This window comes from Chroicocephalus ridibundus, chromosome 9 (genome assembly GCF_963924245.1).
Source record: "Chroicocephalus ridibundus chromosome 9, bChrRid1.1, whole genome shotgun sequence".
In the NCBI taxonomy this organism is placed as follows: domain Eukaryota; kingdom Metazoa; phylum Chordata; class Aves; order Charadriiformes; family Laridae; genus Chroicocephalus; species Chroicocephalus ridibundus.
In genome coordinates this window covers 29,215,464-29,229,772 of record NC_086292.1, presented here as the reverse complement: position 1 = coordinate 29,229,772, position 14,309 = coordinate 29,215,464, and the positions used below count along the sequence as shown (strand labels likewise).

General features: G+C 53.0%; 1 protein-coding gene across 6 annotated transcripts in view; it reads right to left on the bottom strand.

Moving 5' to 3' along the window:
- The window catches only part of LINGO1 (leucine rich repeat and Ig domain containing 1), a 166,663-nt gene that overhangs the window by 136,173 nt on the left and 16,181 nt on the right, over positions 1 to 14,309 (bottom strand). The window contains exon 1 of one of the 6 annotated variants that reach the window (XM_063345568.1): positions 1,702 to 1,893. The exons of 4 other annotated variants lie outside the window; for them this stretch is intronic. In XM_063345568.1, coding sequence (XP_063201638.1) covers positions 1,702 to 1,776 — 75 coding nt within the window. In that variant the 5' untranslated portion in view covers positions 1,777 to 1,893. Of the gene's footprint in view, positions 1 to 1,701; positions 1,894 to 14,309 lie in introns of those variants that run through there. One more of the 6 variants, XM_063345571.1, reaches the window with a different exon arrangement.

Sequence of the window (14,309 nt, the reverse complement as noted above, 5' to 3'; positions counted from 1 at the left end):
CTGGGGCTGTGCGATGGCTGGTTACATCACTAATTAGCAGGAATGACCCAGTCCCCCAGGGCACCCTGGGTCCCTCCCCATCCCTCTCTGCCTTCCTCCTCATCATCATCCTGGGGCACACAGCAGAAGAGCATCTCGTGCCTAGCACCGCAGCCGGGAGAGCCTTGTCCTCCTCCCTGGGATGCCAGAGGTGCAAATGTCCCCCTGCCTACCCAAGGGAGGAGGGACAGAGGACAGAACGACCCCAGAAACTTATCCATTGCCAAGAGGCTGCTCCTTGCCCTGAGGCTACCTGGGGGAGGAGGACATGGTGGAGAGCACTACTGCTGGTACCAAGAGACTTACAAAGTTCATAATTTAGAGTCTGCTTCAGCCTCTTCTGGGAGGGATGCTTAGGAAGCACAGGCTTCCCAAGAAGTCTCCTCTTCCCAAAAGGAAAGGAAAGAAGTCCTGTGCTTGGGGGCATTTAGCTCACAGGAGAGGCAGGGCTGCTCTCCATGCCTGGGCTTTTCTTCTTTTCGCTCCTCACAAGCTTCCCCATCTCCTCAGGATCTCCACCAGGCAAAAGTCACGTTTAAATAAGCCACCAGCTCTGCTTGCAGAAGGGCAGGGCGTGAGTCACCCAGACACCAAGGTCACTGTCTGCTGAGTGGTAGGGAAGGCATCCATGCTGTGCGCCGGGAAGATGCTCCTCTTGCACGTCATGCGTCGGGAGGAGCATCCCCCTTGCCTGGCCCAGAGACACATGCTGTGCAAGATACAAGGGAGCTGTTGGAGCCCGGACACCCCTACAACGATGGCTTAGGGCTGCCAGGACGTTGCACAGTTGTCCTCCTCACCAGCAGCAGGAATAGGATCTCGATGGAGCATGCAGGTGGACATGCTCTCCATCCTTGGATCTCAGAATGCAGACCCACTTCATAAGCTGAGGACCTTGACGGACAGCTCAGGCTCTCCAGATTTACACCCATTCCCTCCTAGTGCTCCAGTGCCAGACCTCCGAGGCCCCATCTCACCAGGAGCAGGGACCTCGGATCTCAAGGGAGCAGCAACAGCAAGAGCACTTCCAGGCACCTAAACTGGGCACCCAGCACAGAAAGCCTCCCATCCAGGGAACACAAGCTACTTATCCAGAGCTATACCTGGACTCAGAGAAGCCCCAGTCCAGGGCTCCAAGACTTCACTGGACCGCACACACATACACAGAGACCATCCTCCAACCCCCAGAGGTTCCCTTCTCCAGCTGTACCTCCCACCCTGCCCCAGGGAGCCCAGGGTAGGGCTGAAATAACCCTCAGCCAGCCGGTGCAACCACAGGGCTTGTGTGTTCCCAACAACTGCCTGCCTTCTTTATCTCCACCAGGAGATGATGCTGGTCCTGCGTCCAGGGCTGCCCCACAGAAAGAAGTCGGTGGGGCACCTCCTGCCTTTAACAGGCAGCCCCAAGGTGGGACAAGCACAGGGCTTATTCCCACCGTTAGGAAGACAGCTCTGCTCCCCTGCCATCCCCCCTCTTCCTGCAAGGCTCTGGCCCCCCCCAAAATAGGGAGCTGCTCAGAGGCTGCACCACCCCGGCTGGACAGGAGGAACAAGCACTCACCCGGACACCATTCCTGAATAACTCCTCTTCCCAGTCCCCCCCACTCAACCACAAGCAAGACCAGCCCCGAGGCCAGCCAGCAGGCGCTTCTCCACGCTCACCTGTGCTCTGCCCCTCCGGAGAGTGGCTGGGAGCTGCTCAGCCTTTCCAACAACCTCCCCTCCGTAGCAAGACATCAGCCTGCTGGTGCTCCTCGCCCCTTCCACACGCTGCCTGCTCTGCCTGCCTTTGGGATTATTTTTTTTTCCTTCTTTTCCCCCGGCTCCAACCCCGGAGCATTTTGAACGTGCAGATGCCCCAGCTTCTTAAAATTCAGCCAGGGCGGGGGGGACTGGCGAGGGGGGGGGGACGTGGGAAGTGTTTTGGAACATGCCCAAGCTGTCTGTTCCGTGCGTGCGCGCTGCTAAAAACGATCCACCTACAAGCCCCCGTCGCCTGCACCGCTTGTCAGCGCCGCCGTGCCTTTCCAAAGATAAGCAAGCTTACACACGCAGCCGGGAATCAAAGCACTGTGAGCAACCCCATTGGGGCGGGGGGAGAAACTTTTCTGCTCGGAGCCACCAGGAAACTTTTTGTGTAGCAGCAGTGAATGAGCAGGGTGCCGGATGGACAACCTTGGGAAGGATGCCCTTGAGCCGGCGCTGCCTCCATCCCTCCGGCATTACAGCGAGGAAAGAGCATCTCCGCCGCACAAGTGCAGAAAACCAATTTACTTGCTCTCAAAGGATGCAGCAGCAGGACTGGGAGGGGAATGCATCTCCCCTGGTTATAATGGGGGTGTTGCGGCGATGGGCTGCGCTATGGAGACGTGTTTGGGATACCCAGCTGGGCAGCCCTGCCTGCCAGCTGAGCATCCACGTGGCAGCGTGGTCCAAGGGAGCGTCACACATCTCCTCCCAAGCGATTCCCAAGTGCTTCACCAACAAATAAACGAGCTACGGAGATTTATCGATTTAACCTTAGGTGAGCCCAGCTTGTCTAAGACACTAGCAAGCAGCGCTTGGTGGAGTCCCCATCCGAGGTAACAGAGCTACACCAATTTATACCAGTTCAGTATCTGGCCCTAGCAGCCACCATGTTAAAAAAAAAAAAAAAAAAAAAAAAAAAAAAGAATATAAACCACTGAGGCTGAGATATGTCCACAACAGGACACATGTCCACAACAGGCTGAGCCTTCTTGCCACGGGCAGGATGTATGATGAACGCTTTGAGTCCCTGAGGGACAAGGACAGCGGGGCTATCTCCAGCCCAACAGCCCGGCTCCAGGTTCACAAACTCAAGCTGTTCAAAATCAGTGACAAGGTTTTTTTCCCCTTTGCTTTTAAATCCCTCTGGCAATCCGGCCTTCAAGTGCTCATCAATCCATTCAGGGCAGTCTCTCCCCCCACACACCCCTTCCAGCGTGACTTCACTGCAAATTTGAGTGAAATTGATATTTTCCTATCAGAAACATGAAATTTCAAACACAGAGAACACTGGATTTGAAAGCCGACTTTTGTTGGGAAGGTGCCTGTCTCTTTGTTCACAAAAGGGCTCATTTTTCCTGGAAAAGGGCCCAGATTTTGAGTGAAAGATCAATAACATGCAGAAAGTGGGTCCTTTTATTTAATTTTGCCACAATACCAAAAAGAAAAGAAAGAATCCAACGCTGAGACTGAATGACTTCAAAATATTTTGCATTTGTTTACCCCGTTGTGACGCCGGAGCATCTATTCAAAGGAGCTGAATGGGAAGGATGCAGCCTTTGGGGGCTCCCTTAGAGCAACCCCCTATCACCTGCTGGTACCCCACTGGGGACAGTATCCCTGGCACGGCTCCAGCCCTTTTTGGGGACATTATTAGAGATTTAACCCCTGCCTCCTCTGCCCTGCCTTGGATGGAGGCCAAGGAGCTCCCCCACCGAAATGCTTGAGGATGACCCTCTGCCCACGTTAATTATAGGGAACGGGGAATCAAACTTCTAGTTCAATTACAGCCTGGGAGGGGGGGGGGGAAGGAAAAAATTAAAAAACAACCCACCATGAAGACACAGCATTCAAGATGCTGTGCAACAGTCATGACATGCTGCATCCTCCCCAATCCATATGGGGGAAAACTAACACTTTGGCAAATTTATGAAGATGTGTGAAAGCGATTATATTCCTGAAAATATCTCAAGTGGAACGGCCTACCTGGCATATTTTGTTAGTCATGAAACATGCTCCCTCCGCTGACTGTAGTTTGTGGCTTCCCATCTGCTTAAATACTTTAAATACTGCAACTTTCTTATTTTTTTAATCTGAAAGAGCACGCTGGCAGCAGCAGCATACTGCTGACTCAGGGGCGCAGGACGGGGACGCGCTCGCCAGCAGCAAAGGGATGTGTAGAATGCCTGGCCAAAAGAGAAGGAGAGCAGAGGATTCCCCACGTGGGTGATAAGTCCTGCCTCTGTCCAAGAAATGCAGAAGGTCAGCTTGCGTTAATTGAATTAAGAGCTATTGGGAAGAGAGCTCTGCGTGCAAACCAGAAGAAGAACGTTTTGGGTCAAGCCTGAGCGTGAAAGGGAAAAGGTTAAAGGGAAGCAATGGCTCTGCTTTGCCTTCTTCATTTCATTTTGCTAGAAATAAAAGGCAGCAGTTGTAAAGCTTACAAGTCCCCACTGCCGAGCCCAGCTTTTAGCAAGAGACGGGGTTTATGGGCACTTGGTCCAGGGCAGCCGCCACCCTGACCCCCCCTGATTTCTGCTTTCCTGGGGACTGATGCCCCTTTCGTCCCAGGGGAGTTGGCGAGAAGGCTCCAAGACACCAGGGCTCACTAAACCCCAAGCCAGTGCTGGCATCCTCCCTGGGGGGACTCAGCTGCCTCCCCCCTGCCCTCTGCTGCTCTTTAGTTAATAGCTTCTATTTTAAACCCCTGGCTGGAGTCGCTCTGACCGCAGCGGAAAGAGGTGGGGTGGGCATGCACAGGGGATGCAGACAGAGCTCAGAGCGCCGGGAAGAGTGGGCAGGCCCCAGTGAAGGCAGCTGCCCCTCCACACAGGGCTTCAGGAACCCAGCCAAGACTCCCTAATTCAAAGTAGATGGCCAAGGGGGAGATGTCATAGCAGAGAAACGTTTCCCCAAAACAGCTTGGGCACAAGCCCGTCCCCACCAGGCTTCCCTTAGATGCACTCGAGCATCCTGCGCTGCGGGAAAAATCTGGGGTGAAGAAAACCCAGCCAGGACTCCCTAAGTCAGAGGTGGCCAAAGAGGAGTCACTGCAGCAGAGAAATATTCCCCCAAAACATATCTGGCACAAGCCCATGCCCACCAGGCTTCCCTGGAGGTGCCCTTAGATGCGCCTGATCATTCTGCACCCTGGGAAAACTCTGGGACGAAGGAAACCCAGCCAGGACTTCCTAACTCAAAGAAGATGGCCAAGGGGGAGCTGTTGCAGCAGAGAATTGTCCCCCAAAAACAGCTCGGACGTGAGCCCATCCCCAGCAGGCTTCCCTTAGACGTGCTCGAGCATCCTGCGCTGTGGGAAAACTCTGGGTATCAACACCAATCAAGCATTTAACCACCAATTTTTAGTCGTTTAAGCAGTTATCTACCGGACTGACAATTGCGTCCTGCAAAGCGACAGTGTGCAGTATTCGGGGTGTAACTACAGTGTAATTACTCTTAGCCTGATTATGGAAAATGATCAGACAAGATGGGAGCATCTTGGCCGAATCGCCTCTTCCCTGGGGCATGCGGGCTGTGCTATAGAAACCCCAGCTATAGATACACATAAAGCAGAGCAGAGACCAGGAGAACATGATGAACATCTTCCCAAATGGCAGTGCAAAGCTGAATATTAGGTGATTTATGGCAGATTCCCTCCAAGTGAAAATCTCTCCTGCCATGGTGGTGTTTTTTTACAGCTCATTTGGCTTTTGATTTGCTGAACGGCTTTGTGCTGTTTTCCCTTGCAGGATGGGGCCTCATCATTTGTGTTTTCTTACAGATTTTTTTTTTTTCTTCTCCTAGGAGAAAACCATCTCTCCTCCTGTTCTCTGTGAGCCTAATTCGGCATCCCCAGATGGTGTGCAAGAGTGCTGGAGTTGCTCCCAATTTCCAGGGAAATAAATCATGTTGGAGGCAGGGGCTTTTGTTCAAGGTCCAATACCTGGAGGAGGAGTTTCTCCTTCCAAATGGAGATAGTGCCCGGGAGAAATAATCCCGCTGGAAATAATCCAGTGCAAAGAGGGTTTACTGCATCTTTTTAAAGGCTCTTTCTTACTGACAATTGATGAGTTCATAGCTACCAATATCCATTAGAGGGTTTATTTTATTTCTTGTTAGAAAATAAAATAAAAGGCAGAGCCTGAGAAGAGTAAAACCAGCCACAGAGACTGAAGACTGACAGCAGCTGCCTGGTAGACAGTGAGTGAAAACGCTCTGACAAGATGAAATGTTTTTTCTTTCATTGAAATCACTCCCTTTCCGAATGACTAATATGCAGCTATCGCACCATGGATATTTCCAGAGTGATGAGATGTTTTTAAAATATCTCACTGTGCCTCAAAATATCTCACTCTGGCTCAATAGATCATCCAAAACACCACCCACGGAAATCATAAATAAATAGATACTATATTGCTGTAAAAAAGCAGACTGGACAGGGACAGGGCAGCATCCCTCATCGGCAAGTAAATGAGGCCACTGAACTCCTCACCTCAGCGCGTGGCTCCTGCAACGAGGCCTTTTGGAGATGGAGACGCCAACCCTTGCAAGCAGAGTTGGGGACCATCTCTTCTCTGCAGCACCTCTGCAGATCTGTCCCATACAGTTTAGCTCCTCCATGTTGCAGATCTCTCCTCGCATGAACAAACTAGATCTAAGAGGTACAGTGGACCAGCAAAACACCTGCATCATGGTACCAGTGCTAGCAAAGCTGCCCCCAAGAAAGTGGCTCCCCTGAAAATTCATGTGCCCCTCGGGCACCCACCTTGCCTATGCAACAGCTTCAGTGACCAAGGGGAAATCTGGTAAATTGCCCAAACTGATAGCTGTCTATGACGGCATGACTGGCTGGGTAGATGAGGGGATAACAGCGGACATTGTCTACCTCAACTTCAGCAAGGCTTTTGATAGTGTCTCCCATAACACCCTCATAGGTAGGCTGAGGAATTGTGGGTTAGATGAGTGGACAGAGAGGTGGATTGAGAACTGGCTGAATGGCAAAGCTCAGAGGGTTGTGATCAGTGGCGCAGAGTCTGGTTGGAGTGTTGTTCAACATACTCACCAATGACCTGGTTGAGGGGACAGAGCACACCCTTAGCAAGTTGGCTGATGACACAAAACTGGGAGGAGTGGCTGACACACCAGAAGGCTGTGCCACCATACAGTGAGACCTGGACAGGCTGGAGAGTTGAGTGGAGAAGAACCTAATGAAGTTCAACAAGGGCAAGTGTAGGGTGTTGCACCTGGGGAGGAATAACCCCATACACTGGTACAGGTTAGGGGCTGACCTGCTGGAAAGCAGCTCTGTAGAGGAGTCCTGGTGGACGACATGTTGACCATGAGCCGGCAATGTGCCCTTGTGGCCAAGAAGGCCAATAGTCTCCCGGTGTGCCTTAAAAAAAGCGCGGACAGAAGGTTGAGGGAGGTTATCCTCCCCTTCTACTCTGCTCTGGTGAGGCCATACTCAGGAGTGTTAGGCTGCCCAGTTCAAGAAGAACAGGAAACTACTGGAGAGGGGACAGCAGAGGGATATGAAGATGATCAAGGGACTGGAGCATCTCTCTGATGAGGAAAGGCTGAGAGCCCTGGGGATGTATTAGGCTGGAAAAGAGAAGACTGAGAGGGGATCTCATCAATGATGAACAATATCTAAAGGGTGGGTGCCAAGAGGATGGGGCCAGACTCTTCTCAGTGGTGCCTGGCAAAAGGACAAGGGGCAACGGGCACAAACTGGAACGCAGGAAATTCCATCTCAACATGAGGAAAAACTTCTTTACTTTGAGGGTGCCAGAGCATTGGAACAAGCTGCCCAGAGAGGGTGGGGTCTCTCCTTCTCTGGAGATATTCCAAACCCGCCTGGATGTGTTCCTGCCCAGCCTGCTCTGGGTGACCCTGCTTTGGCAGGGGGTTGGATGAGATGAACTCCAGAGGTCCCTTCCAACCCCGACCATTCTGTGATTCTGTGATTCGAACCCCAAGCAGCAGCACCCAGAAATGCTCCATCCTGCTCCCTGCCCCTAAAAATCCAGTGATGCTGCCAAGCCCCCTTTGCTCATTGCTCCCCCCTCCATCAGCAAGCCAAGAGGGTTGGAAAAAAGGACATCCACACCCTGGGAACAGCTGGCATTGGGGTGACACGCCAGCGGGGGTGCCAGCCCAGCAGCCCCTGCATCACCTCACCCTGGTTCCCCCGGCAGGGGGTCCTAGCCTGGCATGCAGCACCCTGGTCCGGAGCCAGGAAAACTCCTGGAGAGCCTTAGTGCAGATGTACTTTAAAGCTCCCCTATTTCTGATGCCCCCAACTGAGAGCCAGCCCAAGCCAAGGGTGACACCCTGAACGGCAGCCAGCTGCAGCCCAGCCCAGCCCCAGCTCGCTCTGCAGAACCTGCACCTGCTTTTTCTCTTCCCTAGGAATCAGGGAACACTCTTTGTTTTGCTGATTTGAGGAAAGGAAAGCAAAACATTTTGAAGTACTGAAAATCGGCTCCTTTGCTTTTCTCAGCAAGATTAAAAAAAAAAAAAACCAAACGCTGTTCAGGTCACCCAGGCTGTGTTGTTCCGAAGTTGTTTCCTCTTTAGAGGCATTTACTGAAGCGCATTTTGAAACTTCGGGAGATGAAGCGGCTTTTCAGAACAGCCGAGTCAAAATATATCCCTCAGAAACCGCAGACAGCCTGACGCTTGTCGTTTTTTTTTTCTTTTTTTTTTTTTCAAAAGGGCTGAAACTTCTTGTCCAACGCAGCAGGAACTAGTGGCTTCCCTGGGTTTGGGAAAGGAAAACACCTTGCCTGTAGAAATTCAATCCTGCTAGTGACAGACATGGGGAGCCCAGCACCAGGATGCTGCAGCCATGGGCCATCGATACCCAACATCCCTCGTGGAACTCTGCCAGCCCAGCCAGCCCTAGTCCTTTTCCCAGCAACCTCTACTTGGCTTTTCCCCTCTGATTCCCATTTTTCCCACCAGGAACAGCCAGCTGGAAAGAGATGACGGAGATGCCGCAAAGGCTGGTGGGGGAAAGCCAAGGCCCTGCATTTCCAATGAAGATAGCTCCAACATCTGCCCTCAACCAGAAATGTATTCACCCGCACAGACACACTCATCAGATGACGCTCTAAAATATTTACTGCCCAAATATCAATCCTCATAAAGCAAGGCAGCCATTTGGGCTCAGGGAGGGGGAAGGAGATGGGGTGGGTTGTCAATAATGTCATAACCACGGGCAATTTTATGTATCTCTGGAAATGGCCGAGGAACACGCAGTTTGACAGATGTGCAAACGAGTAATGCAGGCTTCCTAGTTATGAGCGTGAGGATGTCAAGAGGAATAGATGAGCAGTAATTCAAAGTATATTGGGCTTAGAGAAGTACACGGGCATCGTAATGAATACGGGATGGGTACAGCGGCGGAGGGAGGGCTGGAGACGGAGGAGGCGGCGTGCTTCTCTGGGAACACAGCCCCTGCCAATGCCACGCAGCAGCTGCGGGGACAGGGGATCCGGGCAGGTATTCGATGGGCAGAGCTATGCTGCCGTGGGGCGTTACTGCACCAAGGGACGTGTCAGCCTGTCTGTGGCTTCCCGGGGCTGGATCAGCCTCCACGTTGACCTCTCCCTCTTCCTCCTTCCCAACTGCAACTCTACACAAGCCTCTCCCACCGCAGTGCTGGAAATCTCAAGGTTTTAGCCAAATATCTGCATTTTTCCCAGTCAAAAAACACATCACCAAGAAACCAAATTAATTTTCAAGTTTAGGCTCAGCAGAACTACTACTTTTTTTTTTTGTTGTTTTTTTTTGCTTTCAGCTCTGAACTAAGAACTACAACCCCCAACACTGCAGCAAGGACTGCCACCACCCCTGGCGCCGCCTCCGTGGCGCAGGCACTGCTCACACCTATGACTAGTGCCTCGCCCAGCATTTCCCCATCCCACTCCGGGCTGGTTTTCAAAAAAGCAGCATCACACAGACGCACGCTACACCTCCGGCCACGCGCTGCCGCCTCCTGCACACGCTCCCGCCCCATGGATGCCAGCAGCATGGAGGACCACGGAGGCTGGCTGGCTTCCAGCACGAAGTCAAGGTGTTGGGAAATAAGTAAAACCCAAATTAAATAGAGGTGAACGACGCTGGGACACGCTTCTCCTCAGGTGTGTGCTTTAGCCAGAGGAGCGCTGCAGCACGTTGCAAGGGGGAGCATCAGCTCGTCCCAACCGACCTCACTGAGACATCGCGGCTTCGCTCTTTTTTCCCCCAAGATTCGTCTTGTTCAGCATTTCTGGTGGTGAAATACCCACTCCCCCACCTCCTGTGGTGCTCTTCAAAGGGATACAGTCATCCGCTGCAGTGGTAGAGCCAAGCACACCCTCCCTCCCTCTCAAGTCCCCCCTGCGGTTCCCACAGAGAAGTTCATAGTTTTTCCACACCCTGGTGCTTTCGGGGGGGAGTGGGGGGAATTACTCACGAAGGCAAGCAGGCCTCCCCCCACACCAGCAATCCCCACAAGGGTGATTTTTCCTGCAGAAAAATCCATGAGTCACTCCAAAAGTCAGACTGACTTGAACCAAGACACACTGCTCGCCATTGTTTATTATAAAGAATTAATCAGCAGTCTTTTCGCTGTCTGATTTTATGAAATATGACTTATCCCAACCATTCACTAGTAAGTTATTGCAATACCCAGCTGCAAGCTTCCCTCGCGTGTGCTCTGGGAGCTTTCCCCATGGCTCACAGAGTGCCACAGGGTCAAATGACCGATGACTGCATAAGCTTGAATCTGAAGGAAATGTTTCCTACAAGTCTCAGACCTCCTATTTTCACTCCCAGGAGACACTGTCTGTTCCTGTGTTGCTCAGTGAATAATCTTGACAGAGACAGGATGATCCAGGGTGTTGCAGCCCTGGGCAAGGAAGGGGTGACACCACGGGGACGAAGGGGCACAGGCAGAGGAGGAGCCCGACACAAGGCACATCTCCCCCACCTTCCTAAAACCCATCTTGCAGCCATCACTCCACCAGGAGGGAAGGGGCTGGTATCGCTCTGCACGGGCACAGCGGCTCTGACCCCGTGAGACACCCAAGCAGGAACAAACCGACAACAAGAGCTTCTTTCCCCAAAATGTCCTTGCTATATTTTAACTTTTTCCCCTGGCAGCGCCCTCCTGTGCACAAGAGCTCTGCCATGACACGGTGTAAGAGCAGCAAACTTCAATGTCCACAGTTGCAATAGCAGAAAAGAGCAATTAATTGCACTTCTTAGAGCAGCAGTAACTTCTCTCAGCAGAACTTTTCCTGTTAATGAGGCTGTTCTGGTCTGAAATTCAGTGAGAGCTGAGAGGGCTTGTCCTGCTGCCAGCTGGTGGCGTGTACAGGCAGAGGGCAGGCATGGGAAAAGCAGCTCAGGAAACCACTGCCACGGTCCCAAACTCACGGCTTTGGAGTTTAGCTTGCACTTATTTCACCTTAAAAAAAAAAAAATCCCACTATATCAGTTATTGTCTTCTCTGTGTCCTCTTGCCTTTGGCTACGTGCTGGTTTCAAGGCATCTCCTGGCAGAGCTGCACCTGCCATCCAGTCCTAGGCTTCTGCAGGGGATTTTCTGCATCAGCGCCCACACGCTCACCGGCCCTGGGAAGGCCTTGGCTGGCACTGCCGGGGGGGACCGGGGACAAGGCTCTCTGCCACTGAGTGCCAGCTGCTGAGCGGGTCGCCTGGGCTGCAGCAGCTGGAGGCAGAGGTAGTGATTTGTATGCTCACCTGGAAAGGCAGAGATCCTCCCATCCCTTGTGGAACTGCTGAGAAACCTGCTGCCAGCCTTTCTCCTAGAAGTTAACCGCTACCACACTTGAGCTCCAGCAAGAAGATGCAAAAGCCCCTCTCCCTTCATCCAGAGACAGCTCTGCAGGAGAACCAGCTTCCAGGGAAGTGCTTGGAGGATGGTAGTTGCAGCCAGCTGGGAGTCCATCTCCCCTTTTGCAGGGACATGCAGGACCATAGAGAGGTGGGGGGTCAGTCTCTTCTCCCAAGTAACAAGCAATAGGACAAGAGGAAATGGCCTCAAGTTGCATCAGGGGAGGTTTAGGTTGGATATTAGGAAAACTTTCTACACTGAAAGGGTTATCAAACATTGGAACAGGCTGCCCAGGGAAGCGGTGGAATCGCCGTCCCCAGAGGTATTTAAAAGAGAGGTAGACATGGTACTAAGGTTTAGTGATGATTTTTTCAGTGTTGGGTTGATGGTTGGACTCAATGATCTGAAAGGTCCCTTGCCACCTAGACAATTCTATGATGCTTCTATGTCTGCAGCACAGCTGTGCTCTGGCACAGCCCCTGGGTGCCCAGCACACCCCGGAGCAGAGGCCCCAGCCCTGCTCCTCATTGGCACGCCAGGCACACGCATCCCGGCGGCACGGGGCCAGTCTCCCTTCATTCAATCCCTGTGCCCAAGCGGCAGCAGCGGGAAAGCTTGGGAAAGTAAAGCAAGGCAAGCGGAAGGGAGGGAGGGAACCCGCAGCTGAGCACAGCAAAGACAAGGCTGTTGGCATTGCTCCGGTTACCTGCGCAACCTTGAGAGTCCAGGTCAAGCTGCAAAGATGAGAGGGAAAGCCTCCAGCAGCCGTGGGGACAGGGAAAGTCAGGCAGGATACAGAGAGGTCGGTGCCATCTGGGATGTGCCATCCTAGCTCACTAGATGGGCCGGGATGCTGTAACCTCTGTCTCAGCCCCTTGTGCACAAAAGCAGCTCACAACCCCGACCCTTCTTTGCACAGCACATTAGTGGGCCTTGGGTTTTGTTCCCAGGGGGGTGGGAAGAGGTGAACCCCCCACGTCACTCCTCTCATACCCAGCTTGGGCACAGGAGCAGCAGCAGGAGGTGGAGGAAGGCTCTGCCCCGCCTCCGCCGTGCCGGGGACACTGCCAGCATGCAGGCAGGCTCCCCAGATCACGGCGTGCATATCTTGAGAGCTCAGAATAAATATTTAAAGGTGGAGGGAAAAAAAAACACCACAAACCCCCTGCTCTTCTCAGAGCAAGTTCTCAGTTTTTGCTCTGGGATTTGAGGCAGACACAGACAGAAATATGACAAAGGAGATGCAGGTTTCAGCAAATCATGAGCATATCAGCAGTGATGGCTTTCAGATGCCGGCTTTGCTGCAAGATAAATTCCCTCCTGGCCATACGCCTGACAACCTCGACAGCCCTCGGGGACTTCAGGTCTGTTCTCCCTGTAGACACGTAGGGCTGCAGCAAGCCCACCTCCTCGTGAGCCCACCTCCTCCACCATCCACCCCAGGGAATGCCCAGGCCGTGATGGGAGACAAGGCGTTACCCACATCCCTTTCCAAGACAGTTAAAACTGCTTCTGACCCACGGGGACACGTGTTCCGTCCTTGCCTTATCCTGCGAGAGTGCACAAGGCTCTGCATCAGGGTGTTGGACAAATGCTCCCAAATCGCCAGCCCCATAGCAGACCAAATCACGGCTCGGCGTTCTTGATGCCTCACAGGGGCGATGGCTGGGAGGAAGGATGCAAGGTGACAGCTCCCAACAGCCCCGTTCTGGGCCATCGCTGGGAGGTGGTGCCCAGAGCAGCCACAGAGAATGGGCTGTTCTGTATGGCAGGGCTGTCCTCAGGATGCTTTTATTTCCAGAGAGAGCTCATTAGCTCTGCTTGTGCAGGAGTTCAGGGTTTTTTTTTTCCCCCTGTTACCAAGAGCTGGAAAACTCCACTGAATAACATCTCTGAGCATGGGTGGAACAAAGACAGGGCACAGGGGGAGAGCAGCAACAAGACCCGAGATTATCAAAGCCGCTGCTGCAGCCTCACATCACTTACGATCTCCATCTCATTTGGATTTCCCAGCCGGAGCAGTCACTGCTCGCTCAGTCCCTAGCAGCACCTGGCAGTCTCCGGCATGCCGGGGCTCACCCCATTGCAGGGGAGAGCAGGGCAAGGAGCTGCAGAGGAGGGTTTGAGATGGGAGGGAACCCTGGGAGCAACCCTATGGACTGGATGGAATGCCAGGAGCTAAAGGGGCTTGCGCATGCACTGGGCAAGGAGGAAGTCTCTGTCTCTAGCATTGCTACAGGAGGGGTTTAATATAGGCACGTGCTACCCAGGGTCGGGGCTCAGGGGTGCTCTGGCAGTGATGCCCGGCTGGGATCGGTCTGGAGCAGCCACCTCCTTACCAAGCCCCGATGCTCCTCTCTCATCACTGCCCAGTCCAGCACATGCCGCGAGGGATGCAGCCGGGAAGACACATATCAACGGCAGGAGACAAGCCAGCTCCCCGGATATGATCACAAGTCCCGTTATCTCCTTAACCCTTATGCGATTCACTTATCCATCCCAGATCTATTCCTCCTTATCTGAATCCTCCTCCTGTTCTTTCCCATCTCTTGCCCTGTGGTCTCTCTCGGAGCACCGAGACCTCCCCAGAAGCGAGGGAGGCTGCAGGAGTGGCTGCCCTGATGCCCTGGGCTGCCACTCACCGCACCTAATAGGATAGACTCTGATTGACTATCCCC